The sequence below is a fragment of the Syngnathus scovelli genome, chromosome 6 (assembly GCF_024217435.2).
Source record: "Syngnathus scovelli strain Florida chromosome 6, RoL_Ssco_1.2, whole genome shotgun sequence".
NCBI lineage: Eukaryota > Metazoa > Chordata > Actinopteri > Syngnathiformes > Syngnathidae > Syngnathus > Syngnathus scovelli.
The window spans coordinates 18313899-18341733 of NC_090852.1; the positions used below are offsets into that span (position 1 = coordinate 18313899).

The following is a 27835-nucleotide window of genomic DNA, read 5'->3' on the forward strand; positions in this document are numbered from 1 at the left end:
CGTTCGCCTGTGACGCGAGAACAAAAAATGACGTAAAACCGAACTACACTACAAATCGTCGAAGAAGATGAGGACGTCACGTGACCGGAAATACGACTCACGCTGGCTTTCAATCAAAATACAAAGACTCACTCCCCTCCCGATATTCGAATGTATTACAATATAATTCCATATTTTTATTAATTTTCTGGGCACGGGTGGCAATATGCGACGTCTTGGCTCAGTCCAGCAGAAAGTATCTTGTGTTTTTATGACGGAAGTCAAAGATGAACCGTCTAGAAAACGTGACTGCCAGGTGAGTGTGCATGACGATGTGCTAGCCGATGTTGACGTTTGATGTAGCGCTGCTAAATAATATCACATGGAGGTAAAATAAAATAAAATGTCGGCTTGTTGAGTCAGTCATATATTTTTTTTAGCCATTCAACATGGTCGCCACTACTATGTTGAACCCAGCTGTAGTGGAAGCAGACATAAACAGCGCACTGGCCACAGAGAAACTGGACGGCACCTGTTGCTATGTTACACACTACAAAGGTAACAAAATCCTGATGAAAACCCGAATCAAATTCGGTCCAGTTGTGGTAAAAGAACTCTTTTTTTCCCTCCCACTTCGCCCTTTAAGGGAAACTGCACCTCTGGGCTCGGTTGGACAGGAAAGCCAATAAACAAGCAGAGAAGAGATTCAAGAAATACCAATACTCTCACAGGAGCACCAAAGGTAATTATAGTGAATGCCATAAGCCAACGCTAATGTTGGAATCTCTAGTTTGTCAGTCCTCGTTATTTTCAGGTTGATGTTGATTCATGACCGATTTTATGCCGTCCAGTCACGCATAATCTGATTTGGACAGAAGTTGTACTAAGATTTTGCGGTAGCTCGTAGATTGCATGTTTAGAAATCGGATTGTTGTTTTTCTTCCAGGTTTTACGTGGAATGTAGAAGAGGACTTTAAAACGGTGCCGGATACGTGGATCCCGGCTCACCGGGTCAAACATCACAACGGTCAGCCCGTCCCCGATGAACATGGACACATTCCAGGTCTGCTGATGTTATGGAACAGGCATTAAAAGCTTTTTACGCTGAGATTACACAAAACATCAACACAATCTTGTCCAGGTTGGGTTCCGGTAGAAGATGGCATCAAGCAGTACTGTTGGCACTCGTCCGTGGTGGATTATGGCGTGGGGACTGTGCTGCTGCTCCGTCCCGTTGTCACCAACGACTACGACGCATTTGAAATAGCCGCTGTGCCGCTAACAGATCTCCAAGAACAAACTCTGGAGCTTATCGGGACCAACATCAACGGAAACCCTTATGGTAGTCGTTTTGGACTATTAATTCCATGTTTTATATCATTTTGGATGGATTTATGACCACCTTTTTTCCATTTTAATTCATGTTGTGACAGGCCTGGGAAGCAAGAAGCAACCCATCCACTTGCTGGTATCCCACGGGAGCGTCCGCGTACAAAACCCGCCACCGGTGGACTTCCAGCAGCTCTACTCGTGGTTCCGCAGCAGCGACGAGGGCCTCGTGGAGGGTATTGTGTGGCATTGCGACGACGGCTCGCTCTTTAAGGTGAGGCGGCGCAAGCTGCGATTGCTCGTCGTTATATTCTGAGGATATTATTTGTCTCGGCAGGTTCACCGCCACCACCTGGGCCTGAAGTGGCCAGCAGAGGACACTTACTTGGGCAACAAGTCGGTGGTGGTCCACGTAGGTGGGACAACGGTCGCAGCGGGCGACGGCAGCAAGAGTCTGTTTGTGTCAATGTCCCACCTCAATGGACGCTGTTTTAGCCGCCTACGTGACATCCATTTTGACTTGTGAATCCGAAAAGCAGACGAGCATTCACGCTCTTCATTTAGCTTTCAACAAGCCTAGCATTACAAATCAAATACAGTATGTATTTTTCGTCAAACCTGGCTGCCGGGAATAAATACGTATACGGTAGATTGAGCCCAACAAATAAGTCAGGTGGCTTTGTAGGATTGTTTTATTTTGGAACGCTAACACAGTAAAGATGCTATATCCACAGAATGTAGGAACAGAGGAAGACTGGACTGAAGTTGCTAGAACATTAGCATGGACATACACAACATTGTGGAGTGACTACTTTCAGTCTGCTGCAGCAAAACCTAAGTATTTTGTTTTGTGCATGACTACAATGTTTTCAGGGCTTCACGATATATTGGAAAAAAATATAGATTTCGCAACATTGGCCCATGCAATATGAATATTGTATTATTTTTTTCCCAATTTATGGTTCACCCTGTTTAGATGTATTGCTCTTAGAGTAAACATCTGCTTCTCAACGTGATTTACTTCCTCTTCACTGTACTCCACTCTGGATATCATCTCTCAACACGCGGCTCTTGCTGGAATAGATTTTCATTTTACCTTGCCCTCAAATGAAGACAAACTCCCTCGATCTGCCGATAAATTCTAATTGCATTTGCCAGATTCGGAGCTGTCGTAAATCACCGTTGTTTCTTTTTTGAGGTCAACTAGGAGCGGCTCCCTTGGAAAAGATGTTTGATGATTATTTGACAGGCAAAGCTCAGTAATTTGACACACAGGTGATGTTAAAGTGTACCACATTGGTTTGACAAGTTGGAAAATTGTTGTAACTTATAAATATTGGACAGAACCAAATGTCTGAAAACCTGTGACAAATTGACAACCCCAAAACGTCTATATGTACGTTTTGTGTATATATATATGTTGTATGTATATATGTTCTTAAACAACTTAAACTCATAGTACCAGTGTATTACTTTTCTTTACTTTAGTGTAGTTTAATTTACTTTAAGCATTTAAACGTTAGCAGCAGATCAGCTGTTAGCTTCCATTACCGTAATTAGCCATTAGCTTCCATTACCGTAATTAGCCATGCGTCATTTTAAGGCGTTCACTAACTTGATTTCTCGAGGAACAACCTCGCAAGGAGCCAGACCGTAAGTTTACGCATGGTGAATCACGATTAAAACACAATAATAAAAAAAAAAGATAAAAAATATGGTTCATATAGTGTTGTTCGTGCACAGTGTAGAAATTTGTGCCAGTCACTTTTGCTAGAAATGATCGTACAGCCTTTAAATGGATAACGCTATATTAAATAGTCACTTTACAAAACATAAGAGTTGATAAAACTATTTATAAAATGTGTCATATTAAAGGTATTGATTTTGTGTAAGGGTTTTACAACTGTAGCTAGCTTAAGTCGGCTAGGCTAAACAAAAGCCTACGCGCCATATTACATGAAACCCTTGACTTGATCAATTTAATTTACCGTATGACCAAGCTAATAACTAAAAATATATAAATATCAAACTTTTTTTTTCCTCATTTCAGAGCTATGACATCAATTTTACCAGCTGCATGATGTCATAAAGACAAAGCCACAATAACACAGGTCAAGGACCTACATGTTTTGTTGAAAAATATGCTTAGTGTGCTAAATTATTTGATGAAATAAAAAAATAGAATATAAAAAAATTAATTTAATCCATTTATTCCCCTTTTATTGGACATTTTAAGGCTCAAGATGCTATGGAGTGGAACGATGTGAAGAAGTTGGACCCGGCGACCCTCCATGAATGTTACAAGGATGAACTGGACAGTGTCATCGACCTTCTCACGTCGGTAACTAGACGCAGATTGACTTGGGCATCAAGTTGTAAATTTGTGACCCCGCACGTGTTTGCTATTACTTCAAGGTGCATGCAGCTGTGAGCTAGACAACATGAGGTTCCACTATACTTGCTTGCTGATTTTTCTCAGCGCAAGTTCCTTAAAGGTCACCATAACCTGTACATCATCTTCCCCACTCGTCATATTTTGACATGGCTGCTGGCGTTAAAAATCATTCGCAAGTTTAAGTGAAACATTTGATCGGGTCACTGGAAGCATGAAATGTGAGCGCCAAGTTTTCCTTTTGTGTGTTTATTGTGTTTGTGTTGCAGCCAAAAAAGTGGGAGGTGGAGCACCAAGCTCAGGAAGATGTTGTACACATACTGCGAGTGTTTCAATCCCTGCTCAAGGTCTTCGACTTCTTATCTCTTGCGTGTCCACCTCATTCACACTTCATTAAAATAGTGGATTTCATCCGCTGATTTACGCCAGATCTTGTTGGTTCACCTCAAATAGACACACGGAAAGGAAGTGTCTCACCATAAATGGAAATCCACAATATGGAGACACCATATTTTTAAATATATAGATTTTTGTGGGTATAAAAAGCAGTCTTGTTTATATCTCCTCAGATGAAACATCAGGAAGCGACGTTGGCCGAGCAGTTAGTTGAAGAACAAGAGAAAAATGGTTTGTATCTTCCATGAGTTTCTAAATCAAGTTCCAAACATTGGTTCTCATGACCTTTCTGTGCCGAGTAGAAAACACGCTTATCGCCAAAGTGTCCAGATTGGAGGAAGAACTAACGGTGAGTCTCTGGAGGACGCTCATATCTCTGACATTTTTATCATTCATATGTTGCCGCTCTATATTACACGTAAGTACGCCGGCAGTGGTCCGGAGAACCGCTTTCTGAGGAACGAGATGCGGGAGCTGAAGGCCCAGCTGGTGCGCAAGGAGGAGATGGTCAACCAGCTGAAGAAGGAAGTCAATAAAGAGAAGAAGACGACGGAGAAGGTATGACAGCATCATTTACAAATAGTCATATTGTCATTCAGAGGATTTATTAGCAGGAAAAAAGCTCCCGTGTGTTTTTGGTCGTTCTAATTTAGTTTTTTTTTTCCACAATAGCAAAAAATAGAAATAATTAGCTCATCCTAATCATAGATTTAAATCTCAATTCCCTTTTTCCTTTGTCTCTTCTCCAGCTATTGTTGCGTGCGGAAGCTGCAGAAGACGATGTGAAGATGTTGAGAAGAGAGGTACTGACCAATCACACGTGATCCAACAAAAAGAAATTACAGGATTCAAATGTCTTAACTCCGCTCCAAACATCTTTAATTTAAAGTCTCGTGGAATCATCATATGCCATGATCTCATCTAGAGGTAAATCTCTCTTGGGTTAGAACACGCAGCTCCGGCAGGATGTGGACTTTTATCACGGAGAGTTGGAGCTTAAAGAGTTAGACATGTCCAAAGAGGATAAGGCTGAGACTCAGAGAAAGCTCACCCGCCAGCTCTCTCAGTGCCTGGATGACCTTCAGGTACTCCGCTCACCCCTTCTTCGTTTTCATATCGGTCATCTTACGTTGATATTTTTTTTTTTAGCAAACAGAGGACGAAATCTCGCGGCTGAAAGCGGACAACCTCCGCATGCAGGAGTGTGTGTTGGAGTTGACCAAGGAGATGGAGAAGATGAGCGACGAGTACAACCAGATCAAGATGGCCGTCCACCAGTGCGACTCTGAGACGGACCAGCTGAGGAAAGAGAGAGATCGTGCCGAGCAGCAGGTAAACGAAATCCTCAAATGAAAGGCCACGTCGCTGACACGTGTTCCCCTGTAGGTCAGAGAAGTAACGCAGAAGATGACCGAAATGACGGAAGAGGACGACCCCATCATGGCAGAAGTGGATGCTAAAGTCGATGAATGGAAGGTTGGTGGTGAACAAAAAAACAACAACAAAAGTCAAACACAGTAAGTCAGCCATTTTAGTTTGAAGCGGCCATTTTATCAACCAATATTCAACCAGCTAAACATGAACTTGGTGATGACCTCGAACAAGTTCATTCCAAAAGGTCCAAAGAAAACTCCTGTGACAAAAGCAACCTTGTTGAGTTTTAAATAAGGAAATATGTTCACCTGCATGGATGTTGTGGAGCATGGATGAGTTGTCTCTTCTTCACAGAAAGTGTTGTCCGAAAAGGATGAGGAGATTTTGGTCTACCAGCAGATCATCCGTGACCTTCAGCAGAAGTTGCGTTTAGCCCAGTTGGACATGGACAGAAACGACAATCTTGCCTTGGAGCAGGTACGCTAGGGCGTCTCCCTCCTGAACTTGCCGCGAATCTTCTTCATGAAGACAAACGTCAGCGAACGAACGCTCTGCAGGCCGTAGAGGAACGAGACAGACAGATCGAGAGCCTGAGAGAGCAAGTGGAGCAGTATACAGAGGAAATGCAGACGCAGACACTGCTCATGGAAAGTCTGAAGATGCCCAAAAAGGGACGTGAAGGTAGCTCGACATATTGAACACAACAAAAAAAGAGAGAAAGTGATTCTTGAAGTGAATTTTGTGCTCATAACAACATCCATAGGTGTCTTCCTGGACGCTCAAGAACTGGTCCAGCAGAGAAAGCTGGAGGAGCTCGCGTCCAAGTGGGACGCTGCCGAGATGAGAGCAGCAGAAGCGGAGGAGGCTTTGAAACGAGCCGAAGCTCACGCCGAGGAAAAAGACCGAGAGCTCATGGAGGTCTCCAAGCGTCTGAAAGATTTTGAACGTGTGAGCAGATGACATCACACATCTAAGTCATTCATGTGACACCATCTCTGTCACAGTGTGTCCAATCGCTTCCACACTTCCATGAAAAGCTCCAGACAAAGGTTCTCAGTGGTGTCTCATGAGCGAGAGGTTCCTTCTCTGTACTCAGGGCATTTACGGCCTGGAAGAAGCCATCGGCGAGATCAAGGAGTGTAAAATCCAAATCCGAAGGAGAGAGTCGGAGTTGGAGGCCGTGACCAAAGAGAACAACCAAGCGTACATAACAATCGAGCGGCTCTCGGAAGAAAACGAAGACTTCCGAGAAAGACTGGGTGATGTTTGTTTGTAATCACATTACGGCGTCAACAATCAGGCGACTCTTGTGACTCTTGTTTGTTTCTTTTCAAAGGCTACCAACCCAGCCAGGAAGTTGACCTAAGCGAGTTCAGGAGAGCCAAAGGCATTGAACGGTGGCAGTACAAAGCCGAAAATCAAGTCCTCACCAAGGAGGTACGCACGATCCAAACTTCGTACTTTTTATTTTCTCTGGTTAACATAACTTCCCGTTCAGATTGAACGTCTTGAGGAGGAACGTCTGGAGATGAAGAAACAAGTCCGACAACTCGCCAAGCAGAAAGGTGATGACCGTACATCTCGGTGTGCATGGTGCTTCCAATTAAAACAAATAATTCAATTAAGTCAATTAAAGAGTTGAGGAGAGTTTTCGTGCTTTGTAAGCGTATTTTGACCGCACGTGTCTCTTTTTCAGGGCTGCCGCTGTCCATGTCGGAGGAGGACATTGTTATACGCCGTGTAAAATGGCCACCGACTCCTTCTCAAAACAGCCGGCCGCAGAATCCTTCTCGGATCAGCTTGCCACCAATTCCTGCCGAAACCACCTCGCCACCGACTCCTGATCGAAACGGCAAGGCGCGGTCACACGAAGAGCCCCGAGTCAAGGTTGGTGCTTCAAAAGAAAAATCCTCTTCTATAAAAAGAAAAATAAATATACATCCTTGTATTGTCAGGTTGAACTTGGTGAAGAAGTGGTGACGATATCCAAGAGGGAGGCGGAACTCAACAAGTCCCAGTTCCAGTTTAAACGTAAACCCCAACTCCATTTTGGTTCCATTGATCCCGTCTTACCTTTTCAGCTATGATGCACTTTCAAAGTCTTCAATGTGCGTCGCTTTTGAAGTGGAGCAGCTCTCCGGGGAGAAAGGAGACGTGGAGGCCGCGCTGAAAGACGTCCTCCGGGCCTTGAAGGCCAAAGACAGCACAAACATCCCCAGTCTGAAAAGACTGGCCAATGTAAGCAAGATCGTTCAAATATAACGATGCTCCGTGGAAAATTATGATTTTTTTCATCTCCGGCTATACCTTCTTAGCACAACCTGAAGGTCTATGCCACTGAAATGGTGGCCAGCCTCCAAGAGGAACACGCGAAGATCCTCCAGGAGAAAATGAAGGCCGAGCAGGAGAGCCTGAGGACCAGGAGGAAGGTGGACAGTCAGGAGCAGAGGCTTCGAGAGTTGGCGGAAACCTGCAGATGTTTGGAGGAGGTACCACGTTCCCATCCTGCTCGTTGAAGTCGTAGAATAATATCTTTTGGCTTTGACGTGATATTGCATTGCATGTAGAAACTAAAGGAGAAGTCCAGCCACGAGACGGACGGCCAGGCTGCCCTGAAGCTGGCGCACAAGAGCGTGAAAGATCTCCAAAGTCGGCTCAACAATAAAGAAGATGTGATCAAAAAGTATCAGAATCAGCTGACTCAAGTGGGGAAGGTACACCTGACGCAAATGGTCAGGCCGCGTTCAAGGTCGCAATCGTTTCATCGGTTCGAACTTTGTTGACGTCAGGATCAAGAAGAGTTGATAAAGGCACACGCCGAGGAGATGAAGATGTTGTATCAGAAGTTGGACGTCACCAACAACATGGCCCTGGATCGTTTCAAACGGCAAGCAGCGGTACTTTTGGAACCATGAATAGTCCTCAAAATAACCGCAGTCGTTGATCCAAACCCCCAAATATTCAAAAGCAGCCTTCAAAAATCCTTTTTGCAGGAAGCGATGAAGAATCCCAGCATCGGGACCTCGACGGCCAAACATCTGGATCGGGTGGGCGAGTTGGAGCAAATGGTGGCCGAACAAGACGTCCTGCTCGCTTCTGTTAGCAGGAAGCTGAAGATGGCCACCGCCGAGTCGGAGCGACACAGGGCTGCCACGGAAACACAAGCCAAGAAACACGCCGACGAGATCTCCAGGTGATTGTCCTTCCTTCTCTTCTCGCAGCTGGCCTCCACGTGCAAACTTGTTCAATTTGCCTCAGGCTGAAGAGGTCGCACGCGGCAGAGTTGGAAGACGTGATCTTTGAGACCAAAGACCAGACGAGCCAAATAGCAAGTTTGAAAAAGGAAATCGACTCCCTCCAGAACGAGCTGGAGACCCAAAAGGAGGCCAACGTTAAGTCACCGAGCAACATCCTGAAGAACACAGCTGAACGCCTCAAGCTGCAGCTGGTCCACAAAGAGAAGCAGATCAAGGTCACGTTGTGGTTTTAATTACGTTGGCTCAGAGATGTATTTTCACTCGGGCCAAATTCGAGTCAAACATGGATTTGAAGCTCGCTCTCGTAATGTTCTCTTCCTCAGGCTCTCAGCCGTGTTCTGATCGGAATGCGGACCCAGATGACGACTGCCGCGGAACAACAAGTCTTGGCGAACACCGCACAGACCCAGGAGAAACTCAACATTCAGAAGTTGCTTGACAAGCACACCAAAGACCTGAAGGTGAGCTTCCAAAATGTCACCAAATTGGCATGGCTGACATTTCCAATATACCCGTCAAATCTTCTCATTCAGAAGATGTGTTCTCCAATTATGAAATGATTGCGCAATCTTCTTACGCAGGATCGCGTGCAGGAGCTGAGCGAGCATCTGGAAGCGGCAAACGATTCGTGCAGGAAGAACGACAACAAACTGAGGGCTCAGGTGGAGAACTTGAACAAGAGGCTTCAGAAGGGCCTCATCGCTCAGAAAGCGCTTCGCACTCAACTGGAGGAGAAAGAACAAGAGTTGCAGGAGCTGGAGAAGCAACTCAAGACCCGTGTTGACCCCGCGCAGGTTGTGAAAGGAGTGTGACAATTCAGACACATTTGTTTCCAAATGTGATGAAGGCAATTTCTTTTTTACAGAGCAAAGAAAAAGTCCTGCAGTGGGAAGAGGCGAAGAAATGGCGGGCCAGGTTGGACAAGGTGAAGCAACTTCTGAAGGACAAGGAACACGAGAACTTATTCCTGTCAAGGCAGCTTACGTCTATCAAAGACCTTTATGCCAAGTCAGTGTGCCAACATTTTGGCAGCTACACGTCCCCTTTTTTTTTTTTTTTTTAAATATGTTGACTGTGTTGATGCAGGCTGGAGCAAGAGAAAAACATCACGCAGAAGAAGACCAAGGCGAGCGGAGTGACTCCTGATCAAATAGTAGAGAAGGAGACTCAGTTGAGTTCCACCAAGTATGTGTTGTTCCAGCTCTCTTTGAACAAGAGGCCAAATAGAGTTGCCATAGAAACCCCATACAGGGGTCGCTGGTTTTACTCCACCGCAGTGACTCAATGCGCAGCTTGTCCACCAGAGGGTGCTACTCTTGCCCATTTCAGTTCTTTGACTGTTTTCTGGCAGGGTGCCTCTCGATTGAAATGCTGATTGAATTATGAATATTTGACGTAATACATATCTCTGATAGTACAAGAAATAGGAGGTAATCTTGCAGAGTATGCCGAGTTAACCGAGGAGAAGAACTCCCTGGAGGAGAGACTGATCTTTAGAAAAGCACATGTCCAACAAGTCTTCTCCAACTCCTCTTGTGATTTTTGTTTTGTTTTCATTCCCAAGTCTTGGCGCACTTGGATCATCACGTCTGCATCAGGCGGCAAAGAAAGACGCCTTGACGCCCTGGCAAAGTGATGCTGACTTCCAGAAAGAAAACCTCAAGCTGGCCTCTGAGAATCTGGAGCTGCGCCTCCAGCTCGCGCAAGCCAACATAGACCTGCCGAGATTCAAGGTTCACATGACCGCACAAAAACTAAAACACAATACCATAAAAGTCAATCCAGATACGATTCAATACAATGTTTTATTTTTGTTTGTTTCTCAGCGTAAAGTCGGAGAGCTGGAGGAAATGTACAGTGTGCTGAAGAACGACAATGCTGAACGTCTTTGTCATACACGTGAAGTACGTGGAAGTAACATTGTGTACACTGGTGAGGTATTTGAATAGTGTGTGTTTTTTTTCTTCCAGGCAGATACGTTTATCTCTGGTGACAACGTGGGGCCAGAAACAGATCTCAACAAGGAAATCAAGTATGAAAATTAGTGCGGGTGGTTTTCTAGGAAAATAAGTCAGACAAATTTTCTTGGAGATATTTGTGTCACTAGAGAGCTGAGGAAAGATAAGATGGAGTTGGACCAAAAGCCAGACATCGATCTAAATAAAGAGATCTCTGACAGAGGTGACGCTCCCGCGCGTGGAATACTAGTATATTCAATTCTTGGAAAAATTCTAACTTACTTGTTTGACCTACTTAGAAGCCAAGTCCCAAGCCGGAAGCTGAAACTGAGAAAAGCAACTTTTGAAAGTGACACAAGGCATTTCATTGTTCTGTAATACTTACTATGTCCCATTCAAAGTATTTTGCATTCCCATGATAGCAGAGGGAAAATGTAATGCTTCTTTTTTTTAAGTATGAACAGTCTTGAGTATTTTTATGCACCAATAAAATTATGTATTGGTCATTTTAGGTTATAACTGTTGGTGATTAATTTATTATAGTATAGCAAGTACATCGTAATCGCTGGTATTTGATCACCCAGAGCTTACCTGACATAATTGAACCTTAATACCAATTTAAAATCTGTTTTTGAAGCACTTTGAAATCCTACACATTTCATAAAACACTTGAAACCCAAATTTGGATAACCTAGGTAATTGCAATGTTGATGGAGGACATTTTAAGAATTTATTACATTTAAATACATCAAATAAATGTTACTGTGTAAATAAAAAATAAAAAAGAGTAAATGTAATCAAATGTGCATCCCTTGTCTAAACCCATCCTGTAAATATTAAGATAAGTACAAATATTTGCTTTTATGATGTTTATATGGCGTAATAAGTACAAATATTTGCTTTTATGACGTTTGTATATTATCTTCAAGGCGCAAAAGCTAATAAAAAAAAAGCTAATGGTGACGTCATCACCAATTACAACCAGCTGTTTGCCAACTGGGGAAGATTTCGGTTGGACTGTTTCTGTCCCCTGTGTTGTATGGTTGTTATTCGTCTTTTCAGAGGTAAGCGAGAATAATTAAGCCCAGTCAACATCTTATTATTATTTACAAAAAGATAACTTAGTAGTACATAACGATTTGAGTTACTGAAGCGCTCTAATGATGAACATGGCAGCTAGCACGTCAAGCTAACAACTCGGTTAACACGCTATGTATGTGGATTTGTCGAGTTTGTCACTTTATTTTGCCTAAATAAGGCAATTTGTGTACCATAGTATTTTAAATTCGTGTTTTGGGCATTTTAAGGGCTTGTGTTATGATAGGAATGAGTTTAATTTGCGTTAAAATATCTATGCAGGTACTCGGCATCGTGAACCCAAGCGGCTCTGCTACCCATTGCGCATGCGCACACCGGTAAGTACTCATCGTCCGATCGAACGTTTTTTATTTTAATTTTATGTTTTTTAAAAAAATATATCAAACGACATGACGAGGAATTACAGCGCACTAGGACATGGTATCAAAATAAATGCTTCATCGGCTTGCCAATGTTTTATTTGTAAATATAAATACTACATGAGAACTGTACAGGTGTAAAACATAAAAAAAAATACAGAATACTACATTTGAAGCTGCCCTTATGAAAGTAACATTTGTAAGACTTCCAACCACTGTTAAAAAATATCACTGTCCTAATATGCTTAAGGCACTGAATATTCGCTCAAGTAAAATCAAAGACATTAAGTTATTTACTAAAAGCTGCATGAGCAATTTTGATCTCAACTGAGCATGTCTCCAGAGGCGCTACCCGACACTTTCCTCAGCTGTGCCTCGAGCATGATGTTCTTCTTCACCTCCACATTGTAATTATACTTCAAATCCTCAATTTCATCAAAGAAGGCGGCGTCCAATTTGCTCGATTCGTCCCTTAACTGTTGGATACGGATCTGCGCCGTCTCCTCACGTAGGATCGCCTCCTTCAACTTCTGTTTGAGTTCCGCGAGACTGGAGGTTTTCGTTGAGAGTTCCTTCTCCAACTCTTTCATCTTGTTCTCAAACATTCTACAAAAACAGGAGGAAAAAAATAATCCATTAAAAGAAACAATTTCAGTGAAAGTCTGTTTTCTTACCGGGTCACCACGGACGCCTTGGTGGCTTTGCTGTCAGTGACTTTCATGGTGGCCTTCGACAGCGCATCCTGGAGTCTCTGCTTGGTTTCCTCCAGCTCGAGCTCCAGCTTTTCACAGCTTAACTCCACGTTGGTCTTGGACACTCGCAGCTTCTCTGTCGCCTCGGCTTCCTGCTGCCACATGTAACCTTTAAGTGATCTTCTACATGATCTTCTAAACTTAGCTCCTCGCTAACATACAAAAATCATGCAACTTATCTTTAAATAGCTGAAGTTAGTCATGAGTAAATTTACCCTTACCCTTTTGACTTGCTTTCGGAGACGGTCATTCTCCATGACTATTTTCTCCAGTCCTCTGCATCTCGATTCCATTTTGCGAATCTCTGCTTCATGTTGACTCCTCACTTGGTCGTACTGGGCCTTGAAAGTAAAAAACTGTTAGCACCCGCTTTGGTGAAATCGTGCGTCACGTGGACGACAACCTGTAGATTTTTGTGTTCTTGCTCCAACGCCTTGTCCTGACAGGTTCTCTTTAGCGTCTCATTTTCCTTTTGTAACCTCTCCACCACCTTCTTCATCAAGTGGATCGTTTTTTCGAGTTCAGGCACAGTTTTCCCGCTGTAGCCAACCTGTAGAGGTTCCCATAAAAAAAAAAAAAGTCAGGTTCTATAGAAAGGAAAAGTCTGGTCATGTTTGCGGGATCATACTTTGGCATTGGTCAGCCTCCTCTGCAAATCGGCACGTTCCTTTTTCAACGCGCTGAACATCTCCTCCTGGTCGGCAACTTTACTCTAGAAAAACAAATCACTTGTCTGGATTCTACAGACAAATTGTGACTTCTCAGCCACAATGTTTACCTTCAGCCTCGGCAGGTCGATGTTGGCCTGTGCCAGTTGGAGACGCAGTTCCAGATTCTCCGACGCCAGTTTGAGGTTTTCCTTCTGGAGGTCCGTGTCTCTTGGCATCTCTGCGTCGATTGATGACAACTAGAGAAAGGCAAAGATGTAAGAAACATTGAAGACTCAAATTTAGAAAGGTACACATGGACTTTTTACCTCAACACACCACTATGGAATAAAAAACTCAAAAGGGGGGAACACTCACAAGTCTTCAGGAAAACTATCAAACTACGGCGGTGCTAAAAGTCGACAGAAGGCCCTGCAGTACCTTTGGATATATTTGCGACCTGCTTTCTGACTTTTGCACACCATCATCCATTTGTTTCCCGATAGCGCTGTCTAGGCTTTGGCTTTGTTTCTCACATTTGGTCACATCTGGAATATCTGCCGTCGCCTCCCTTGTAGACACTTCATCTTGTTCTGTCCCCTCAGGCTTTTCCGCATCTGATTTCCCCGCATCCTTATCACTATGTTGACTTGTTAATTCATCATCTTTATTAATGTCATCTTTTGTTTCAACTTCTTCAGCAGACAAAGACAATGATTCACATCCTCCTGATCCAGGCTCCGCAATTTCCGAACCATCTGGTACGGCCTCAGATTTCCCTTCGCTTTCCTTTGTTTCCATCTCATCTTCACCCTCTATGTCGTTTTTTTCCGCCGTCTGGTTATCGGGCACCTCGGGGTTAGGGCTCTTTTCTTCGGTGTCGGTTTCGGACCGTTCCGGGCTGTTTGCGTTGACGTCCACGGAGCAGCGGCACGGTTCATCCGGACGGTGTGCCGCAGTCGCTTCGGACGACCCAATGTCAAAAGTCATCCCTTTGAAAGCTTCCAGATTTTTCCCCTTTGCATGCAACGAAACCGACTGACATCAGTCAAGAAAAAAAAAATGGATGAAAACAAGGACAGACAGCAGGGCTAAATTATAAACAGAAGAGGATGTATGTGAAGAGGTCCCGTGTAAGAATATTTACAAATCCGTTATGAGTTTCCACAGAAACACTCACAGGCTGTCTCGAGGGAGATGTCTGCTTCTCTACGGCTCGAAGTCTTTCCTCAAGGTGGCAGTTCCTCCGAGTCAGATCCTCCACAGCGGCGTCACGGCTTAGAGCCTGTTGCTGCCTAGAAGGTTCACCCGAAATACAAACATCACTTTTGCGTTGAGGGCCAAAATGTCAGCAACAGTCATTTGTGAACTTTCTTAAACTGCACAAAGAGTTAAATTATGGAAAGGAGGTCGATGACGAAGAAAAGGGCGCCGAGGGCAGATTCCTCGGGCGCACCTGAAGTGATAAAGGAGAGGGAAGAACTTGAGTTGGATCAACTTGAGTGCAGCCACCGGCCAGAGATAAGATGTCAACCAGTTCGAGAGAGTCAACTTCAAAAAACAGGATACATACTTTATGGCGATCAACTGAGTCTCCAACTCCGCATTCTTTTTCCTCAGCTCCTCGAGGTCTTTGTCCAGTTCATCTCGTCTTGCTCCCGCCACCTGGTCTGCCGTCACACCTCTAGCTTTTGTTTTCCTCTGCAGTACGTTCCTCTCACGCTCTAGTCTGGTTCAGCGTCATAAAAAAACAAAATGGAAGTAATGGTCATCAGTAATGACTTCTGGAACTGAACCTCCAAGTTTGGTAGGACCAGTTGTTGTACTCGTAGGACCTGGAAACCGCAACTCAGGCATGAGTCTGTAAATTCATTTGGTGGATAGTTCAGTCAGGAGGGTTGTAAAGAAAAACTTTGGCATGAATTTGTCTGGAATCATGACAATGTTGATCATCCGTATTTTTGACACCGTACCTGCCGTAAAGATCTTTGATAGTGCCGAGTTGTTTGGACAGGGAGTCGTTTTCTTGTTCCTTGTCCTTCAGTGCATTCTTCATCTTCTCCAGCTTGGACTGCCACTTCTTCCCTTCCTCCCACAGCAATATTTCCTCTTTGCTCTGTCAAATACACACGTAAAATAGCTTTTAGCTTGGCGCGAATGAAACATTACACATGATGTACAGATATATAACGGTTGAAGGTTTTACAGACCTTTCCCTGAATGACTCTTTTGGTTTCAGCGCTCTTCTCCAAGTCCGACTCCAACTTTCTGATCTTCTTCTGCAGATTCTCAACAGTTGGCCCCTTACCATCGAGCATGGCTTGATTCTATATTGGAAATTATTTATTCATGGGATAAAATTGCAGATGTGTTTTTATCCTCAAATATTTTTTTTTTTTCTAACCTGAATGCAGCTGCTGAGTCTTTTGACTTGTTTTCGGAGCTCCTGGATTTCCTGCTCGGCTTCCTCCTTCTTGACTTGAAGGGTCTTGTGACGATTTAGGCTCTTCTGGAGCTCTTGGTTGAGATTGTCCATCTCCTTTTTGAGGGTGTTCTCATTTCTTTTCGCTGAGTCCCTGGCCACTTGGAGCTCATTGCTGAGTTCTTGCACCTGAGCCTTTGTGGAGGGGAGTACGAGATGGTTTTATCCAACCAATCACGGGCAACATCATTTGATATGTGGAGCCTACCTTCAGATCTTTAGTGTGCTTGTCGACTAGCTTCTGTACGTTGAGCCTCTCCTCGGTCTGAGCGGCGTTGGCCAAGACTTGTTGTTCGGCGGCAGACGTCATCTGGGTCCGCAGTTCTAAGAGAACCTTGCTGAGAGCCTGAGGAAATAAATCGTCATGAGAACAAGCTTGCGATGCAAATAAATCAAAGAAACATCCTTGACAAACCTTGATTTGTTTCTCTTTGTGGACCAGCTGCAGTCTTAGGCGTTCCACCAAGTTCTTTAGGGTGTTGCTTGGGGACAGATTGTTGGCCTCCTTTTGGATCTCCAGTTCTTTCTGGAGGGAGTCAATCACCTTCTTCAGTTCTGTTATTTCTCCCCTTTGGTCTTTGGTCTCCATGGTCAGGTCTTCCACCTCTACGGCATGAGACTCCTTCAACCTGTGCAAAATCCACAATGTTAACAAGATCTTTTTTTTTTTGGTCATCTCAGGAAATCTCTCCTAACCTGGACATCTCGTCAGTGTGTTTCTTTGCCTGCGTATCCATGGCCAACTTGACTTGCTCCAATTCCACGGCAACCATCTTTAGCTTATTGGTAACGGATACGAGCGTCATATCCTGTTCGACCACAGTCTGCTCCAACTCGGCCATCCGATCCAAATGTTTGGAGGTCGGCACAGTGATGCTAGGCTTTTTCATCATTTCCTGCCAGGTAGGACGGCAGAAGGTACATTTTTGTGATTTGTTTTTAAATATTTAAGCTCAGCAAATAGTGTGTTCATTGTACCGCTGCCTGCTTTTTGAGACGCTCCAGGGTGGTGTCATTATTGGAATCCAGCTTCTGATAAAGCATCCTCAGCTCTTCGTCGTGCCTCTTGATCAGCTCCTCTTGATCCTGAGATGAATACCTCGGTCAGAAGAACTGAACCGCAACAGGTTTGTCTCACCATACCTTCACAGCTTGCGTCAGCTGGTTCTGGTACTTCTTGAGCACATCGTCTTTCTTGTCCAGTCGCCCTTGGAGATCTTTGATAGTTTTGTGCACCAGCTTGAGAGCTTCTCCGTCACGTTCAGAAGAGTCGGCCAGTAAACGGCCGCCACTGGCGACGACGGACGGGAGGCGGAGACGCAGCTCGTTTATGACTTTGTCCCTGGACGCCACGTTTTGTTCGGACTTCCTCAAGGCTTCATCCTTCTCTTTCAGTTTCTACGTTGGACCGAAATCATCCGTATCATCTCATGCATGATTGAAAAATGACACAAAATGGAAGGAGATGGATGATACCTCCTCCAAACGTTTTCCTGCGGCCTGCGTGTTGGAGATGACGTCGACTTGCTCGCTGATTTTTCTCAAGGCAGACTCAAGTTGTTGAGCGAGAGGTAGATTTGTATCCGGGAGGTAGCTGGGGGCATCGATTGCCTGAAATCACAGAATCTCTCAATATTTTTGATTTTCAATCTCCCTTGACAAATCCGAATTGATCAAATTGAAAAGTGCTTCCAAATGAACCTTTTCCGTGCCTCGGTGTAAGTCCTCGTGCTGATCCAACTGACGCTCCAATTCCAACTCGCGCTGGTCCCACGCAAGCTGGCGCTCTTCTTGAATCTTCACCAAAATAAATTAGGAACCAAAGTGACACAGGCTTTTTGACTTTCATGCTCACCATATTTTGCTGCACAATCTCCTCGCCCAGTGAGTGGATGATTCTCTCCTGCTCCTCAAGTAGATTCTTCAGGTAGCGGATCTCTTCTTTCTGCATTGTCACCTCCCTGCTCTTCCTCAGCTCCTGCAAATGGGCTTCTTCCATCTTCTTGTGCCACTCGCGTACCTGTATTGTAATATCAGCAAACAAAAGTAACCTTTGACTCCTGGGAGTTTTTTTTTCTTCTGGGTACTGGTTTCTTTTCACACTGACTCGTAAGGACAACTAACCTTCTGGGCCCCTTTGGCATCCTTCAACGTGGCGCAGAGGTCCTCTAGGCCTCGAAGCCTCAACTCCATCTCTTGCGCCCGGCCCTCCACCCTCCTGCGCTCCTCCTCCGCCTCCCTCCTTTCCTGGTACGCCTTTGCCTTCTCCTCCTGGAGGCCCACAAGGGTGGACGAGAACTTCTCCTGCTGCTGCAGCGGCAGCGCGCCAGCAAACTGCCGGCGCAGGGACTGCACCGTCTGCCGCAGGCGCCGGCACCGGTTGCCAGCCTCTTGCCGGGCCTGGAACAGCGTCCGCTCGCTGACATCCAGACGCTGCTCGGTGCGCCGCAAGAGCGCCTCCAAATGTCGGACGTGGGCGGCGGAAGCGGACAACTTAGCCAAGGAATCCGCCTCGCTGAGTTGCAGAGCCACGACGTGCTGGTGGAGCTTGGCAACCAGGGCTTTCTCGTCCGATTGAGACTGATGAGAAATTAAGAGATTGGACAGGGTATGTTTTGGACTTCATTCCGCGTTTGGATTTTTTGGACGTTCAAGAACCGAGTTTAAACACCCGTGTTCCATAAAAACTGTGGTTATAGAAGCTAGTGTAAGTAAGGCGGCGGGTGATTACCTGGTAGTCTAAGATTTGTTTCCTCAAAGATTCCACCTCCTTATCTTTAGAATGTTGTCTGGCCTGGAAGGTTGACGCCTGTTTCATGGCAATGTCGGAAACCTCCCGAAGTCTATCAATCGTGATTAAAAAATACATAAGGCTGTCACAATGATGTCATTAAAAAAAAATTATATATTTTTTTTGCCCACTTTGAAAGCTCGGAGCGCAGTTGTGCCTCGGTGGCCTCCAGCTGTGCGATCCTCGCCCGGTCGGCGTCACTGGCCGCTTTCGTCACGCAGTCAGCCAGTTCGTCCCTCAGCTCTCGCTCCAGGTGCTGTGCCTCCACGTTCATTTTGGTCAGCTGAGGACGGGAACGTAGCGAATTCAAACGATTCAATAGCAAAATGTGAAACTTATCCCCAGAAAACGTGCCCTACCTCAGCAAACTTGGCCTCCAGCTCACTGTTGCGCTCCTCCACTTTGCCGAGTGAGCTCCTCATTTGTTCATACATGGCGTTGGCGTGCTCCGCCCTTTGACGCTCGTTGAGCTCCTTCATCTCCAGCGTGGCCATCCGCCGGGCGACCGACGCCCCCTCGTCTGGGCCTTTCTCCGCATCGCCCTGGCTTATTTCCAGCTTCGCATTCTCCCACGCGTGCTCCAGCGTGTGTAACTTCTCCTTGGTGATCTCCAGCTCCTTGCTAATGGTAGCCACGTGTCCTCTTAGAGATGCATTCTCACTCTGAAGGGACAATAAGAACAATCTCAGGGATCTTGTGTTCCACGAGTGGAACCCCTCTCGTAACACACCTCCAGATTTTCCAAGTTTGTGGTCCTCTTGACCAGCAGTCCGTCTCTTTGTAGCACGTCTCTGTATTTGACGGTGAGCTCCGTGTACTGCCTGTTGGCCTTCTCCAGCTCCGACGCCGGCACGCTGTCGTCCAAGGCCTTCTGTAACGCTGCCACCCTGTACGCTGCAATTTCCTTTTTTGGGGTGAAACAAAAATGGCTACTGTAAAAAAGGACAGCCAGGGTTTTTTTTGGCATATAAAAAGTCTAAAGATAGAAGAAGAAAGTGGATAAAGATCTGCTCCAAATGAGACAATCGCTTGCCTTGTATCTGAGCAAGTCGCCCATCCTCTGCGTGACGGCCGTCTGCATCTGAACATCGGCGTCCCTCAGTCGGCCATTTTCCTTACGCAGATGCTGCTCTTGCTCCATCAGTGTGGTGCAGCGTCGAGTCAGCTTCTTCTCATTGACTTTGGCAACGGTCAACTTGCGCAACGCTTCGCTCAGATGCCGCTTGATTTCCTCTGGGTCCTTCTCAAGGGCTTCCAGTAGGTCCTAGTAGTAGGAGTCAAGTGAAATGTTAATAGTTTTTTTTTTTACTGACAACAATTTGAGACATCACAGCAGATACTAGCAGTAAAAGTCATCCAACCATCTTGACTCTGGGATGTTATGTCTGTGTAAAATTGTTCACATGCTGGGTTAGAGGTTAATAACCTCCTTGGCTTAATTACACGTGAAAGGCAAAAGAACACCAAAAAAAAAAAAAAAAGCCTGGTCTTTATTTCCAGCCCTGCTGCGGCAGTACACGAGGCGGGGGAAGGTCATCTCGCTTACACTGAACTGCTGGAGTTTAACATCCTCCAACTGCTGTTTCTCTTCAAGTTTGCTTCTGGTGCTCGTCAAAGCTTCTTTCTCCTTGTCCCATTGCGACTTCTCACTGGAGAAAAATCAGCGATTTCTACAAAATGTCAGCCTTCGACCACCTCAGTGCATTACGCAAGAATCCTCCAAACCTGAGGTACTCCTCATACAGAAGCCCTTGCTGGTGGCTAATAATGGCAAACTTCTCTTTGTATTCCTCCAGTGTCGTCGTCAGCTTGTCCCGCGTCTTCTCCTGGTTCTGGACTTCCTAGTTGACATCAATTAACGAAAAAGAAAATATGAACTAATGCTTTGTATTCATTGAATCGCACATTCACATACCTGAAGCAGTCGAACGATGTATTCATTCAAGGAGTTGATGACCTCTGTGCTGCTGGCTTCCAGGCCTTCAGGGATGGTCAATGGCTGGAAGATGGCGCCACCGAAAGCGCCGCCCGACTTCCTCAGGTGCTCCAGCTTGGCCTCCAGGTGGCTCATCTGACACCACACGCCATATAAAGTCAAAACAAGCCAAGTTGCTTTGTACTCAAATCAAGATGGCGGCGGCTTCCTGCCTCCGTACCTTCTCTTTAGCTGTGGCGAGTTGTGCGACACTGCTAGTCGCTTCCTCGCGGGTGGACTTAAGCTCCCGACGGAGCTCCTCGTTTCTGCCCACTAGCTGGTGGATTTGAGACTTGAGGTCTGACGTCAGGTGCTTCCCCATGACCTCCGTCTGGATGCAGGAAAATGAAAATCCTGTTGAGCAACCTGGAAATCTGAGGTTCAGGAAGTTTGTTTGATGGCCGCCATGGGAACAGCCCACAGAAGACAGGAACGGGTTGACTGTCAAGGTTAAAAGATCGTCGGGGAGATTACTCACATCCATCAGACCGGAAATACCGGAGTCTGCGTCAGATGGACTGGTCTCCTTGGCCTTCAAAGCCTGGAGGACGTCCTTGAGTGCAGCCTCCACATCTCGTTTCTCCTTGGAGAGCTGCTCCACTTTGAGAAGAAACAAAGTAGTCAAACGCAAAGACCAAGCGGAAGGTGAGTTGAAAACGATTCTGATTACACTTGAGCTGAAACTGCGTCTTGTGGAGCTCCATCTGTCCCTTCTGCATTTTCACTTCTTCTTCCAGATGCTCATTCTGTAAACAATATCGTCGTAAATGATTTAAAATGTCTTTCGCAAAACGTGCTGCGGTCTCCCTGGAGCTGACCTTGGCTCGTAGCTCTTCATCTGTGCGAGTTGTCGGCCTCCTTGTGCTGTGTGAGACATCCGCCAAGATGGACGGTGGCAGCCCTGTGGACACAAATTCGGGTGAAGACAAAATTATACAAAGCACTGATACTTTGGTCAGATCAAAACCCAGGATCAGTTCCTTTCTAAAACACCTTTTGGAAATGACCTCAAAATGGCTCCTTTGGAAACAAAATGGCTACTGATTTATTTGATGATGCAACAGAGTTAAAATGTGTGATATTTGAAGTCACCTTTCTCTTTGGCCAGAAGTCGGACTTGTTTCTTCATCTCCAGTCGTTCCTCTTCAAGACGTTCAATCTGAACGGGAAGTCAGGTCCAAAAAATATCCGATAAAAACTTTGGAGTTGGGTTTAAACAATTAATGGCATTAATTTGCAATGCCCGTCCTAATTTATTAATCACAAAGCAGTACTTTGCGTTTACCTCTTTAGCCAGTATTTGGTTTTCGGCTTTGTATTGCCGTTGTTTGAGGTCTCGGGCTCTTCTGAACTCGCCAAGGTCCACTTCCTGTTTGGGTTGATAGCCTTTACAAAAAAATAAATAAGAATCAGACAAATTGTCTCTTGTACAAAACTTTTCTTAGTTGTTGTTGTGCTCCAGTTGTTGTCGTAATGCCACGAGGAAAAACATCACCCAGTCTTTCTCGAAAGTCCTCATTTTCCTCGGAGATCTGATCGATCATCATGTACGCTTGGTTGAGGTCTTTGGTCATGGATTCTAACTCCAAATCTCTCTTTTGAATTTGACTCTTGCACTCCTTGAGCTCACCGATGGCTTCCCGCAGGCCATAAATGCCCTGGAACATGGGAAAAAAAGAGTCTTCATTATGCAACGTCTAGCGTCCGGAGCTTTTTCGCAGAAGCTCGGAAACGATTGGACACAGAGTGAGAACGACGGGATGACATGAATGACTCGTGTGTGCTGTCAGTCGCTTACACGTTCGTACTCGCTCAGGCGCTTGGTGGCCTCGATGAGCTCTCGGTCTTTTTCCTCGGCGTGAGCTTCGGCTCGTTTTAAAGCCTCCTCCGCTTCCGCCGCTCTCATCTCGACAGCGTCCCGCCTGGACGCGAGCTCCTCCATCTTTCTCTGCTGGACCAGCGCTTAAACACAAATCCATTTTTTTTTTAGAGCTTCAAAGCAGCAGGATTTCTTTTGCTCAACATTTTTTTATTTTATTTTTTTATCAGGTGACACATTCAGATGTTTTTGATTTTTGTTTTGGATTCGCATATGTTTTTTGTTTTGGACTAAACAACATCGCAATTAGAGTACTTTGGGGAGCGGGAACATATTGGAATTATTTTGATAAAGAAACCCAAATTATTCTAAGTGGTTTGTTTAGAACACAAAAAGTATTAAAAAAAAAAAACCTCAGAACTTTATTTGGGAATGCAAAGACCTTGTGTCAAAGCAATTTTTCAATTACACTATTTAAATGTTTTTGTTACCTCCACTTTCCTGTTTGGGCACCTTGAGTCCTTCCATGAGGAGCGTCTGCTTCTCCATTTCGCCTGTAAACTGCTCCACTTGCTCTCTCAGAATCTTTAACTGATCATCTCGCTCCTCCACGGCCTGCAGAGTTTGCCCCAACACTCGTTTCGGTCAGTAGTGGCAAACATGTTTAGGAGACATCAAAGTGGAGCAGACCTGCTGCAAGGCGACAATGTTGCTCCTGTCCAAGTCCAACTGGGCCACACGCAATTTGTGCTGAAGGTCACGGATCATCTGCTGATACACTGAGATCTCCTCATCCTTTTCAGACAGCACTTTCTGTCAAGTCACGAACACGTCGTAAACGTGGGCGAACATCTGCCTACCAGCTTGAAAGCAGTCGAGTCTCAAATGTCATATTTTTTTATCAAAAAAAGTTCTTGTTCTTGACAAATCAAGATTGCACATTGCGTGTCTTCTCAAACTACTCTGAAATTTCTACCAGCTGCCGGGTGGAAAAAAATGCCAAAAAGTTCGTCGAGTCGCCGACCTTCCATTGATCCACTTTGGCGTCCACTGCTGCAATAATGGGGTCGTCCTCTTCCGTCATGGAGTTAATCTTCTGCGTCAGCTCTCTGACCTGCACACGAAGAACACGTCAGGAACATGAAGACGCGAGTGGTCACGGAGGAGGCTGTTTACCTGCAGCTCGGCACGATCTCTCTCTTTCCTCAGCTGGTCGGTCAAGGAGTCGCACTGATGCACGGCCATCTTGATCTGGTTGTACTCGTCGCTCATCTTCTCCATCTCCTTGGCTGACTCCATCACACATTTCTGCATGTGGAGGTTGTCCTCCTTCAGCCGTGAGATCTCATCTTCTGCTTGCTAAATGGAAGTCAAACCAGATCTGTGGAGATGGTCTAATAGAGAAGGTAAGCGACGTACCTGAAGATCATCCAGGCACTGGGAGAGCTGGCGGTTGGCTGAGCTGAGCTTCCTCTGAGTTTCGGCATTCTCCTCTTTGGACGCAGCCGTCTCCTTATGCTCCAACTCTCCTTGGTAAAAGTCCACATCTCGCTGGAGCTGCGTGTTCTGACCCAGGAGAGATTTCGATACTTTGATGCAGAAGACGTTTTGCTCATATTTATAAAACATTTTGCGTTCGGACCAAGCTAACGACGAAGGGTTGGCGATGGAATCGGAGTCTGTAAATCTAATTTGACTGCACAACCTACGAGTCTTACCTTCTTCTTGAGCTTTTTTATCTTTGGCAAAGAAGATCAGAGAGAACAGTGGAAAAGATGTAAGGAAAAAAAATATGGATGACAAAATGAAAGATTTGTTTGGATGGAGAAGATGAAGGTGGAGAGGCGTGGGGGGGGGGAGCTTAGTTATTTACGTGGCGGCTACGTACTTCTCTTTTCAACGTCTTCACCTCGTCCTCGGCCGCTTCCGCTCGCTGGACCAACTAGGAGAGCAACCGCACATCTGTTGAAAATGTTGTCGAGCGGTCACGCCGACGTGACGCTCTCACCTCCTCGATCGTCTTCTTGCTTCCTCCCATCTCCCTCCTCAAGTGGCTCACTTCCTTTTCCTTCTGTTCCAGTTGCGTCTCCAGCTGACGGATTTCATTCCTCAAGAAGCGACTGTCTGTCCCGCCACCGCCATCGCCGCTCTTGGCGTGCTGAGACCAATCACACCGAGGGAGAAAGAAAAAAAAAAAGAGGTAATATTAGGTCATATGTGGTAGACACTGATTACCAAGATTACCTTCTTTGCAATACTAACGGGTTCTCGAGTTGGATCGTGTACAAAAATTCAGACAGAAAAGGGAAGACGCAATCCAAAGGAGCATGGCAGCCAGTCTGCCGCCATGCTCGGAATTAGCCGTAATCCTCTTAAGGTGCTCAGCCAATCACAGCGCAAACCACTTGCATTAATCAGTAGCCAACAAGTAGCTCTGTTTCCAAAACATTGGCGAGGACAGCATCGCCCCTTCTGATGTCATTGTTTTTCATCTTAGAACAATAAAAAAAAAAAAAAATCCTGGATTGATAATAACATTTGTGATATATGCAATTACTTGATACATTTTTAATATATCAATAGACAAGAATTTAATTTTACATTTTTGTAATACACTAAGCCTTACCTTGAGTTCGTCCTCCAGTCGCAACATCTTGGCTTGAAGTTTATTTTCTACACAGCAGACGTTATTGTTAAAAAGTAAGCAGTCTTTATTCAAACAAATATCAGTACCGACCATTTTTCTCTTGTTCTTCTATCAACTGCTCGGCGAGAGACGCTTCGTGATGTTTCATCTGAAGCGAGAGGAGAACAAAATGGCATTTGGATGTTTTGTTAAAATAGCGTAGATGTTGACGGTGCGGAACGAGAGTAGACCTTGAGCAGAGACTGGAACACTCGAAGTACGTGGACGACATCTTGCTGAGCTTGATGCTCCAGCCGCCATTCTTCAGTCTGCAACATAAATCAGACACACCTCAGAAGAACGGCACCAAATAAGGAATAAAAATCGCACCTTTCACGTACGGAGTTCACATCAAACGGCAACTCGGGGGAGGCGTCACTGTAATACGTTTCATTTATTGGACAGCAGTTAACTTGAATTCCACGTCAGCTTTAATTTTCAATGGTAATTGTGACTTCAAATTTGACAGCTCAGTTTGTTTTCTAAATTTTCTCAGCCAATTTTGCTATTGTGTCTCACAGCAGGGCAACGGGTTGTAAAAAAGCGTGCGAGAAAATGACAGTAAATATTCCGATGACAAACAAGAAACGCTCAGAGGGTCCTTTTGACCGCACATTTGCCAAATAACGAATTGCTTCAATCACGACTTTTCCTCGAAATGATCGTTGACGGGTGTTTACGAGCCACACCACACGATTTATTGTCGACTCGTAAAGTTTTGGGGTCGTTAGTGTGTTTGATGCTGTGGCATCGCTCGCTGCGTGAGCGAATAAACAAGCAAGCGCCCATTTTGGTTTTTCCGTATGTTTGATGCTACGTGGCATCATTGAAAGAAAGGGGCCCAATTTGGATAATACGTTTTTTGCTGAAATTGAATGATACGCTGATTACTACAACTTACGGTTTGGTCCATAGCGTGTCAGAAAATAGGCAAAATCTTTGACCATTGTTTTCCAAAGTCAAAGCAGATGTTTATTTTGATTCAACAGAAAGATAAGTCTGCTTTCATCTGTAATCACTGGATTAAAAAGTACACCCCTAATAAAAAGAAATAATCAATTGCATTGTCATACCGGGGCCATCGTAAAAACTTTGAATCATCCAGGCAACGCCACAATAGTTTAAACAGGGGGGTTAACACATTCCTCATTGCAATAAAATCAAGAGGCACCGAGACCTTCTAGCAAAATCTCATCCTGTGAGTGCTTGTAATGCCAACAGAAAAAGCCAATGAAAGCTTTTATAAGAAAATTATCACCATATGCTGGGGTCTGACAATTTTCCATCTTGCGGTAAAATTCTCAACGTGTTTTGCTCCCCCAGAACTGGTCTGCCTTTTGGATTATTTGTTTCAATAGCAAAGCATAGCAGTTAACCCGGGATGAGCCCTCACGCCATACGCTGAATTTTTGTGTGACGTTGGAATATTTTGCAAAGTTGTTCAATCACACTCTCAACGCGTGAGGTCCTGCTACTTTTTGGAATTTTTGTGTTAAAAAGGAAAAAGACCAATAAAACTGGAACCTTTGATGCTCACTGAACCGAGCCGAAGAAGCTTCTTAACGGCATCAATCAAGACGAACTTGTTTTACGTACCGTCGTAGACACATTTAGCATGTGGGAAAACTGACTCTTTGTGTCATGTTCATGTGATTTACTACAGTGCAGACATTCTGTATACATGGGCGGTCGTCATGTGAAATAACAAATAGCCACAGTGGAATAACATCAAGAGCAGGTGTTTCAGTGATACATTTTATTTTGTACTGCATATATGGTGAGGGTGGGGGGGAGTAAATGTATACAATTTTAAAATATAGCTGAAAAATAGCAAACAATTTAAGTCAAGATTCGAAAGCAGTATTGTACAAGTGCAAGACAAAGGCAGAAAAGTAATTTTAAGAAAAGCTGTCAATAAAAAGAAGGTTGTGGAGAACGAAAGCCAGAAAATACAATAAAGTTAATAAACATTTAAGTAGAAAAAAGGAGGGATGAAGTACCATGCCATGATATCAAAAGACAGAAAAGGAAGGAAGGAATGATGCAAGAACAGTTGAAAGGATGGAGAGGAAGAAAGAAAAGACGCCATACAAAAAAAGCAATCAAATGCACAAAAAAATAATAATGCACATTTATTTTGGGCTCACTATGTATTCGTGTTGATAGTTACCGAGGTGACCCGCGTTACAAGATCGTCCAATTCATCTTTGTCACATTCGTGGAGGTTCTGCAGCTCGATCTTCCTCATCGCATCCCACTCGAATGCAACAATCGTTTCAGCCATGGCGATGCCACACACAGCTGATGACCGTCAGAAAACAAAAGCAAAAACATCACTTAAAAAAAAGTACAACTAAGCTGATATCATCACAAAATGTTGACAAGTATTTCTCTAAACAAGCACCAACTATCTTTAGCTGCATATAACCTGCGGAGTTGACAATAAGTGTGGCATCATCACGAATAACATCATTTACCTCTCCGTTGTCCAGCAGTATAACGTCCCAGTGAGCTCGTTATAGCTTAAAAAAATCCATACTT

The 27835-nt window shown here is 44.8% G+C and overlaps 3 protein-coding genes and 1 long non-coding RNA gene across 5 annotated transcripts; 3 read left to right on the plus strand and 1 right to left on the minus strand.

Annotated features, from left to right (window-relative positions):
• The first annotated feature begins 64 nt into the window (after nt 1-64).
• On the plus strand, nt 65-2764 carry rlig1 (RNA 5'-phosphate and 3'-OH ligase 1). Its single transcript, XM_049722729.1, has 7 exons — nt 65-295; nt 420-537; nt 626-721; nt 926-1042; nt 1121-1321; nt 1413-1582; nt 1646-2764. The coding sequence occupies exons 1-7, from the start codon at nt 206-208 to the stop codon at nt 1832-1834; spliced, it is 981 nt and encodes a 326-aa protein (XP_049578686.1). The 5' UTR covers nt 65-205; the 3' UTR covers nt 1835-2764.
• Nucleotides 2765-2838: 74 nt separating this feature from the next.
• On the plus strand, nt 2839-11204 carry LOC125970419 (centrosomal protein of 290 kDa-like). 2 transcript variants are annotated; one of them, XM_049722703.1, is made up of 34 exons: nt 2866-2961; nt 3359-3419; nt 3545-3649; nt 3970-4047; nt 4270-4327; nt 4399-4445; nt 4520-4654; nt 4846-4899; nt 5044-5181; nt 5246-5428; nt 5483-5572; nt 5825-5947; nt 6028-6151; nt 6234-6418; nt 6567-6729; nt 6807-6907; nt 6969-7035; nt 7167-7357; nt 7426-7501; nt 7596-7708; nt 7786-7959; nt 8038-8184; nt 8260-8367; nt 8464-8663; nt 8729-8942; nt 9051-9188; nt 9309-9521; nt 9593-9735; nt 9814-9912; nt 10292-10460; nt 10554-10631; nt 10698-10759; nt 10835-10908; nt 10985-11204. In XM_049722703.1, the coding sequence occupies exons 3-34, from the start codon at nt 3557-3559 to the stop codon at nt 11008-11010; spliced, it is 3864 nt and encodes a 1287-aa protein (XP_049578660.1). In that variant the 5' UTR covers nt 2866-2961; nt 3359-3419; nt 3545-3556; the 3' UTR covers nt 11011-11204. The 2 variants fall into 2 exon arrangements, with proteins under 2 accessions (XP_049578661.1, XP_049578660.1); XM_049722704.2 differs by lacking the exon at nt 3359-3419 and having other exon boundaries at nt 2839-2961.
• Nucleotides 11205-11614: 410 nt separating this feature from the next.
• Nucleotides 11615-24808, plus strand: LOC125970438 (uncharacterized). The gene is made up of 3 exons (XR_007482096.2): nt 11615-11749; nt 12045-12100; nt 24689-24808. It is a non-coding gene; the product is annotated as an uncharacterized lncRNA (long non-coding RNA).
• cep290 (centrosomal protein 290) lies at nt 12224-27589 on the minus strand. The gene is made up of 49 exons (XM_049722690.2): nt 27465-27589; nt 25486-25563; nt 25346-25403; nt 25235-25281; nt 24617-24766; nt 24497-24550; nt 24327-24347; nt 24028-24174; nt 23785-23967; nt 23633-23722; nt 23299-23421; nt 23100-23223; nt 22588-22751; nt 22285-22447; nt 22075-22175; nt 21882-21948; nt 21608-21690; nt 21460-21535; nt 21268-21389; nt 20971-21120; nt 20730-20885; nt 20540-20655; nt 20361-20463; nt 19848-20078; nt 19545-19718; nt 19174-19476; nt 18946-19097; nt 18755-18866; nt 18148-18603; nt 17879-18043; nt 17725-17820; nt 17500-17634; nt 17167-17421; nt 17002-17109; nt 16720-16919; nt 16439-16652; nt 16232-16369; nt 15946-16158; nt 15752-15868; nt 15515-15657; nt 15115-15270; nt 14722-14836; nt 13983-14579; nt 13673-13801; nt 13523-13606; nt 13298-13444; nt 13116-13235; nt 12817-12986; nt 12224-12748 (listed from the first exon to the last, which is right to left on the minus strand). The coding sequence occupies exons 1-49, from the start codon at nt 27576-27578 to the stop codon at nt 12466-12468; spliced, it is 7503 nt and encodes a 2500-aa protein (XP_049578647.1). The 5' UTR covers nt 27579-27589; the 3' UTR covers nt 12224-12465.
• Between the last annotated feature and the right edge of the window lie 246 nt (nt 27590-27835).